Below are 8,811 nucleotides of genomic sequence, written 5' to 3'. Positions count from 1 at the left end.
ATCATAGTTATGTACGATGCTAGGAGCCCCTGCCTCTCCGTGGAACTACTGTCCCGTACTGAAAACATGATTACAGTACGGGACAGTTGTCCTGCAGAGAGGCAGGGACTCCTAGCATCGTATATAACTATGATGCTAGGAGCCCGGCTCCCTGCACTAAGTTCGGTCCGGTACTTGCGGCCGAAATACGTCCGTAAATTACGGACGTAATTAGTGTGTGTGCACATACCCTTACACTAATGCACCTGCCTGGCACACACCTCGAAAATCACGCCGCCGGCCCTTGTGTAAGTCTTGAAGCTAAGCTCTTCAGACGGACGCCACTCGGCTCAGTGGAGCGCCTCCGCCTTCCTGCTCCTCTCAGTCTGGCGGTGCGTACAACGTCAAAGAGGCGTGCCTATCATCTGCTATAACACGCCTCTGTGCTAGCTAAAAAAAGGCAGCCTGTTCCCTGGCACAGCCTGCCTCTGCAATTATGGCTCCCCCTGACGTTACAGGGCAGAGTTTTACCTCACAGGGGGCGGGGTTTGCCGGGACATGAATTTGCCAAGATTGTCTCTATAGATTTGGGACAGTTGGCAAGTATGCAATGTGTAATGTAATATAGTTTGCAAGTTTTATATGCATTTTTATATTATTTTAACTTGAAAACCTGCCCTCTCACAAAAAAGGCAAAACAACGATTGCAGTACATCTTATGACTTCACAATCACATAACAGCGCATGCAATTTCAGAAACAAGCACAAAAATATTTTTTGGGGCATGGTATGTTTGGTGGGAAGATTTTTAACCCTTCTCTGCTGTCAGCACAATCTGTCTCCGGCCTGAACAGGCGGGGCATTTGAGACCAACTGGTTGCTGGGGACAAAAGCATTTTCTATGAGATTATCAAACTACATAGTAACAAGTCAGTCTCAGACTATTGTTGATGTATTTACTTCATACTGGACTACTTTCAAGAATTATTTTCAGGGAGGCCATAAATCCAGGCCTGGCCCCGATTACAACAGCCATAGTGTCTACCTTTGCTCATAGAGTTCAATAATCACATTTTGGCTGCCTGTAGTCATCACTAGGGGCAGCTAACTAGATACATATTTATATAGCTTCCATTGAAGACAAATGGAACAGTGTAAATATATAAGCGGCTAGCTGCCCCTAGTGGCGACTGTCTGCAGCATTTGCCCAGGATTTGTCCTTTAAAAGCAGAAATCACTCATTTTCTTGTTTCAACGCAGGTCGGGCTATGTTCACATCTGTGCTAGGAATTCCGTTTTACTATTCCGTCATATAATAAAAATGGAATTTTATGCTGAAACGGATCCGTCACACCTGACAGACCTCATTGACTTTAATGCGCTATTTTTTCCGGCATTTTTTGACAAATCTGAGAACACAGCCTTAATGGTTACTGTTGGAACAGTTACTACTGATGGATCTCAATGACTTTAAATAAGTCTTATCTGATTTCTTTTGTTTTTAGATAGTGTCCTGCAGCTTTTGTGACCATCAACCTGATGAAAAATAATGGAAATGTGACCAGAGCCGGATACTGAATAACTTTTTCAATATTTTAGATATCAGCTATCCTGAATAGATGATTTGATATCTTTACTGCTGTGACACTACAAATCATCTACTTGTTACAAATCCTTCTATCCTTATTTGTATTGTGTGATCTGTTTATTCTTCAGCTTTCATCCATTAATTTATTTTCAAACTGAATGGATGATGAAGGAAGATGGAAAAAGACACAAGGAGCCATCTACTACATCTAGAGGAGAGAAGGTTTCTACACCAACATAGAAGAGGATTCTTTACTGTACGAGCAGTAAGACTATGGAACTCTCTACCAGAGGAAGAGTTCAAAAGAGGCCTGGGTGTCTTTCATGAGTGTAATATGTAATGGTTACTAGATTACTGGCGAGGGGTCATTGATCCAGGGATTTATTCTGATTGCTATATTGGAGTCGGGAACATTTTTTTTCACTAAGAAGAGAAAATTGTTTTTTTCCTAATGATTTTTTTAGCCTTCTTCTGGATTAACATTGCAGGGGAATATGCTGAACTGGATGGATTTATGCCTATTTTCAGCCTTATATACTGTATGTTACTAAGTACTGGACCCTGTAGATGTCTTGTACCCTTTATAATGATGTGCAATAATGTAGCATTAATCATAAATTGTTCTTTAGAATGTAAAACCTCACATACACTCAATAAGCTTGATGTGCACAAGACCCCAAAACTGTACGGCCTAACTAGTGTGACGTATACAGAGGTAAAGCTTTGTTATCTTCATGCAGACCATGAAGAAAAATAGGCAGAAAGTCACATTTTATTTTATTCTTTTTTTTTGCAACTTCTGATTGATATGAACATATAGAAAGACAGTTAATACTAATTAATCCTAATGTAAACGATGACTACAAGGTCCTGATCACCAGATGATTTGACTGAAGGGGACAATATGTGCAGTAGACTGTTTTCAACAAGTAAGAGGCAGCATGTCAACTTTTTTCTGCTTCTTCCTTTTCATCTTCATCTTCTTGTTCGCCTTGCAGCTTTTGCCTTGCAAACTCCTCGATCACCACATCCTCTGCACTAGAATTGAATGACAGCACAAGATTAGACGTATGTGAAAAGAATAGACAATTGTCATAGCAAAGCTCTGAAACTACGGTGATGAGAACGAAAATGGCCGAAGATTCAATTCACTGCTTTTCCCAGGTCAGACATTTCTTTTGACTTGATAATACTCTGCAATTATTTATGCAGTAACCTTGCCATCTAATCTCTGCGATCACTTTCTGATCGGTGGGGGCCGGACACTGACTGATCGTGAGAACGAAGGGGCTGCAGCACTGATTTAGAGCTGCATCCTCTTCACGGTATCTCCTTGAACAATGGCGCTCAAATGAATGGGGCTGTGCCTGAGCACCCTGCACTATTGGTGGCCGTGAGCAGTCAGAAAAGTTTGCATTTTGAGCTATTACAGAACATTGATGCGATGAAAAAGGAGCCTCTAACCCAGGCATCAAGTCTAGTAGTCGGTTTGACATTGACCCTGTTGTCAGCACATTTTCCCCATAACAATAACTTCTCTTCTGTGCTGTGGTTGTTCAATGTTGTCAAAGGGATTTATCATCATTCACATCAATGGTCACATACTAAGTAGATGTATACCCAGTAATGCAATGTTATATATATTCCTCTTACCTTGTTGTTACTGCAGGTGTCCAAGATAAATAGAGAAGAAGAGAAACACATAAAAAGAGTTATTACTTCTGTGCACAGTTCAATTTACAGTAGAATTAATCTAATCTGGCATCAATTGGATCCGATTGGTGCTGGATTATCAGATAGTCTGGATCAGTCTTCCTCAGCATTTCTAACCCAAGTACCCTCTACTCAAATAAATTACATCAAAGTACCCCCGAGGCTATAATCATACACTGTGCTGCACCAACTAAAAGCACAGCAAGAGGACAGTGCGAGTACCACTTTAGATCTGATGTGTACCCCCTTCACACACATGCCACAGGTTGAGAACCTATGTTCTAGATTATCAAACGATCATATAAAAGGTTATAAAACTCACTTTTAAGGGTAAAGAAATGCAGCTTAAAATAGAATCTTAACACTTAATTGCATATTCCCATCTTGGTCATTTCTGGTATATCCACAGGATATGCCATAAATGTCTGATACATGTAGGTTCTACCTCTGGGCCTAGCCCCTGTCCCCCCGACTCTGTTCCGCTTGGTAAAGGGGCCACTTAGCACCATATCCAAGCTAAGAATGCATGTATTTTGTATTAGGGAATTCACTATTTGGTTCGCTCTGCTTTGTCTTCTGTTTCTGGTACTGTGAAATTCTATATTACTGTTGGATGATGGAATAAAGGATTTCACCGTTCATTGAGTACCCTTGTTTATCATATGGTATGTATCCCACATTTATAGTCCAATTTTTCTGTGTTGGTCACATATGGGTTGATCCTGAACTTCTTATAACAATAAACATAACAGCTGTCCACTGGCTAGCCACAACCGATCCAGTGGTATAATATTCAAGCCAATAAAAAGTCATGACATGTGACCCCAGTAGTTTAGTACTGTGACAAACTTACATTTCTAAATTTCAGCGACCTCTTTAAGACAAAACAACAGTCGCTGCTTAGTTGACTGTCTGGCAGTGCATGTGCAGTAGCATGGCATTGCGAACGGCCTGTGATCTTACCATTATAACGTTTAAGTGGCAAAGTGACCTTAGACCCTTGCTTTTCAAATGTAACCCTGTCTAAAAGTCAAAGGAATTTATGCAGAGCCTCTTATAAAAAAAACAACAAAAACTTCTCCACAGAATAGATACAGATCATGTGCGGCTAGAAAAGGTCTGGTAGTTCAGGTGTTTCCTTCGCTAAATTAGGATCAAGATATATAGGTCCATACCAGATCTCGGAAATGATCAACATCTCCATCTGAATAAATTCTCCCATGTATTTCACATATATTTTGAATATGTACCTCACTGCTCCAGCACCATCCATACACCTGAACTGCGACCATTGTGGTTTTAGTTATTCACAGTGGCCATTGCTGTATAATAAACTGCCGGGTTGTACACATTTTCTTGCCTTTCCAGTGAAATAGTGGGATACTTTATTTACGTGGATCACAGACGCCATTAGCATGGCTATGATCGTGCTTTAGTGGCACTTCTCTTGGTATAAGTAATGTCCTGACTTTTGTGACTGTGACCGCCCTGACCTCTAATATTGCCTTCCTCTGACACCTTCATGTACTGAAATTAACCATCTATCTGCTGTGCTGGTACCTCATAGTGTCGTCTGTCGCAGACTGTTTAATTTACAGTGACCGACTAAGATTGCTCTCTCTCATTCTTCTCTGCCTGTCATTGGTCTCCAGTCCAATGTGACCAACTCATCAGTTTCTGGCATGTCACTTATGTTGCTGGGACTTGTTGTTCTCCAGACTTCATAGTGATAATGGATAATATTTATAAAACTAAAGTAAGCCAAGTCCTTGTGAACACAATGAGGGGAATTTATTAAGACTGGCGTTTTATACATCAGAGTGAGATGCGCCGAATTTATTAAGAGGCGCAAAAATTAATTTGCTGGCCCTGCCCTCCTAGTTAAGCCCGCCTACATTTATCACCACTACTTTCTAAAGTGGCGAGAAAAGAGTTTGCAAACTTTAGCACAAATATGGTGCGTCTTTTTTTATACCACAAAAGTGGCGCAAAACTGATAATAAATTCCCCCCATTGTATACAAAATAGCTCTCTTCCAAAAGGAAGAAAATTGTCTCTCTTCTGCCTCCTATAGGTGACAACAATTTGTATATGAAAGGGGGTTTTCTTTAGCTGAATATCACAAGAACCTAATAACATCTGGAGAAACATTACAAGTGCAGTGTATAGAAAGAGTGAATCATCTTTCATTTTGGGATTTCTAAATTGTAATGCACGTTTATGATGCTTAGCAAAACAGTCAACACATCTGAACCAGAATATAGTGCAAGGCAAGAATTGTAGAATGTTTACTTGCCCGTTTACCAAGCCTCTTTGAGGTATAAATGGAATTAGGGATAGTGGAAACAACCCAAAACTATTAATAGGTAAATTGGTAAAGGAATTCAGTAGGAATATATATATATATGACCAAACTGAACACCAAATTTGCAAAAAACATTTTTTTGTTTTGTTTTCATGCCCATATTGTTCTCCAAGATGTTTGGGACAACCTCCCTACCGGGTTCCTTCCAAGACTGCGTGCAAGTGTACCTAGAAGAATTGAGGCTGTTTTGAAGGCAAAGGGTGGTCACACTAAATATTGATTCAATTTCTCTTATGTTCATTCACTTTTATATATATGTAGATATGAAACTGGAGAATTGCATATACACATACTATTGGAATCAGAATTCAATTCCACTGCAGTGATCATATTTAACCCATCTGAGTAAAAATAAATTAGGTCTAATGTCCCTAGTAGACCATTCCATCTTACTTTTTTTTTTTTTTTCTTATTTTAATTGTAACTAAATTATATATTTTAAAGAATTAATAACCTATATCTAGACTTACCTTCAGATGGTTTTGGGTGCATCAGAATAAGAGGCAGTTCAACTGCAACATCACTAGAGAATAAGAGGTTTATTTTAGAATCAGAACTGACAGCAAACACGAGAAGATGGGGAGGTTAGTATTTTGAGTTGATGACGGAACAAGTTTATAACGAATACTTAAGGGTTTAATACTTTCAGCAAATAATGTTCAGTTAACTGAGCGATGAAACTGCTAAAGGCTGCCAACAATTTGCTAACGGAGCTGAAAGGGACAGCCACTGTATGGATAGTGTGTGTGTGTGTATGTGTATGTGTGTGTGTATGTGTGTGTGTGTGTATTTTAGTCTCCATTGTGTGTGTGTGTGTGTGTGTGTGTGTGTGTCTTAGTCTCCATTGTATGGAACTGCATAACGATGTAGTTTTTTATTTGATATAAAATGTGCAAAAATTGCAAGTTACTTTTTTTATGGTTAGTGTAAGATTTAATAACATGTATATTAAAAAAATGTGATTGTGGCATTACCTTGATGTAAGATCTCCAAGTATGCTGAAAATTAAAAAAATATATATTAATTGACTTTACATCACAGGAACATTGCGCTGCATTGCTTCTGAGGGTATGTTCACACGCAAACTCAAAAACGTATGAGATTATCAGACGTTTTTTGAGCAACTCGCGTTTTTGACCTGCACTTCTTTTTCACGGCCGTTTTTTTAAACGCCCGCGTAAAAAACCGGCCCCTTCGGAACAGAATGCTGTTTTTCCCATTGAAATCAATGGGCAGATGTTTGGAGGCGTTCTGCTTCCGATTTTGCAGCTGTTTTTTGGGCCGTGTGAACATACCCTAACAGTGATCCAGACATGCATGTTTATTTCAGAAGGCAAAGGAAGATAAGCAGCTACTAGAAACCACTGGCATCACCTATTCCCTGAAGGAACAAAGGATCAAACATACTGAAATCCATGGGAACTATTGAGCTGACCCCATGCACGTTAAACGGTCGGCACAAAAAACTGTTGTTCAATAATAATAACAACGGATAATGATCGAATGTTTATGGCTGGCTTAAAGGAGTTGTCTAATTCGATTAAAGGGGTTGTCCAGTTCCTGAAAACGAATGCCATTTTTTTGTATAGGTAAAAGTTTTAAACTCTTTCCAATATACTTTCTGTATTAATTCCTCATTGTTTTCAAAGATGTCTGCTTGTTGTCATTCTGTAGGAACATTATTGCTCTTCGTCCAGTAAATACAATTCGGTCCATGGTCATGTGATGATCACACAGGTGACGGCCTCGTTACATGGTTATGTGATGGACACAAAGGTGCACAGCTCGTTACAGTATCTGCATCAGAGCTGTGTCCTCTAAAGATCCCAGCACCTGTGTGTCCATCACATGACCATGGACAGAATTGTATCTGCTGAAGTAAACAATGAATATTCCTACTGAATAATAACAAGTAGAGATCTTAAAAACAGCGAGGAATTAATACAGAAAGATTATTGGAAAATTGTATAACTTAATTATACAAAAAACTAAATTAAGTTGCTGAAACCGGAATACCCCTTTATGGAATTCTAAGTTAATTAATGGGGTTGCCTGGTTCAGGATCCTAATATATTAGCCAGAGTGAAAGGAAGCTACAGAGGTGTCTCTTCTCCCGGATGACCCAGCACATCCATGCAGCCCTTTACATTAAATGAGAACTTATTAGGTTAGTTCACGTACCCGCCTCTAGATACCATCAAATGTATTCTGACTTTGTAAGACACCAGCATGCCCAGAACCTCCTTGTCCATTCCTGGGCGCAAACTAGGAGAAGAAAAAGGAAATAGCAAAAGAATAATTTAACATTTTGAAAATTTTAATATGTGATATGTTTATATTATAAAGTAATTATTAAGAGTAGGTTATAAATTATTAAGAGTAGGTTATGTTATGAAGGAGAGAATTAGTATAGAAAACTGTATTAGACCATGTTCACACGTTCAGGATTTGATGAGGATTTAGGCAAGTAAATGGGGTGTTTTATATTCCATTTACATGCAGCTGAAAAAAAATCTGCTCGGAATATTGACTGATCAGTGGATTTTTACCTCTTCCCGACATTTGACGTATGGCTACGTCATTGCCGGGTAGGGGAAGTATTGAGCGGTCTCACCAGCTAAGCCTGCTCCATACAATGCGAGTGTCGGCTGTCTGTTACAGCCGATGTTTCAAAGTAACGAGTGGGATCATACTCAAGCGTGATCCCGATCGTTTAACCCATTAAATGCCGCGGTCAATAGCGACTGCAGCATTTAAATAGTTAGAAAGAGAGGGGCGACCCCTAACAACTCATCACCCCCCCTGCGATGCGGTCGCAGGATGCCAATGGTTGCTATGACAGCCGGGGGGCCTATTGAAGACCCCCAGCTATCTTTGTGATCCTATTGCAGGGCTCAATAGAAGCCTGTCAGAAAGATGATATACTGCAATACATTAGTATTGCAGAATAGAGTGCAAGCAAACCAATGATCGCTGGTTGAAGTCCCCTTGGGGGACTGCTAAAAGGAGTAAAAATCAGTTAAATAAAGTTCTCTTTCTGTACAATTTTTTTTTAAATTAAAAGTTAAAAAACCCCCCTTTTACCATTTCCCCCCTGAAGCATTGTAAAAAAATAAACCCAATTGGTATCACTACGTCTGTAAAAGTATGAACTATTATAATATAT

General features: G+C 39.4%; 1 protein-coding gene across 1 annotated transcript in view; it reads right to left on the bottom strand.

Annotated features, from left to right (window-relative positions):
• Positions 1–2,332: 2,332 nt before the first annotated feature.
• Positions 2,333–8,811, bottom strand: part of ARR3 (arrestin 3) — a 39,498-nt gene continuing 33,019 nt past the window's right edge. Inside the window, exons 13-16 of the mRNA XM_075834287.1 lie at positions 7,827–7,910; positions 6,620–6,643; positions 6,100–6,168; positions 2,333–2,605 (exon numbers count right to left, since the gene is read on the bottom strand). Of these exons, the coding sequence (XP_075690402.1) occupies positions 2,512–2,605; positions 6,100–6,168; positions 6,620–6,643; positions 7,827–7,910 (271 nt within the window). The 3' untranslated portion in view covers positions 2,333–2,511. The remainder of the gene's footprint in view (positions 2,606–6,099; positions 6,169–6,619; positions 6,644–7,826; positions 7,911–8,811) is intronic.

The sequence above is a fragment of the Rhinoderma darwinii genome, chromosome 8 (assembly GCF_050947455.1).
Source record: "Rhinoderma darwinii isolate aRhiDar2 chromosome 8, aRhiDar2.hap1, whole genome shotgun sequence".
In the NCBI taxonomy this organism is placed as follows: domain Eukaryota; kingdom Metazoa; phylum Chordata; class Amphibia; order Anura; family Rhinodermatidae; genus Rhinoderma; species Rhinoderma darwinii.
The sequence above is the reverse complement of the archived record's forward strand: the minus strand, read 5'-3'. Positions and strand labels throughout refer to the sequence as shown.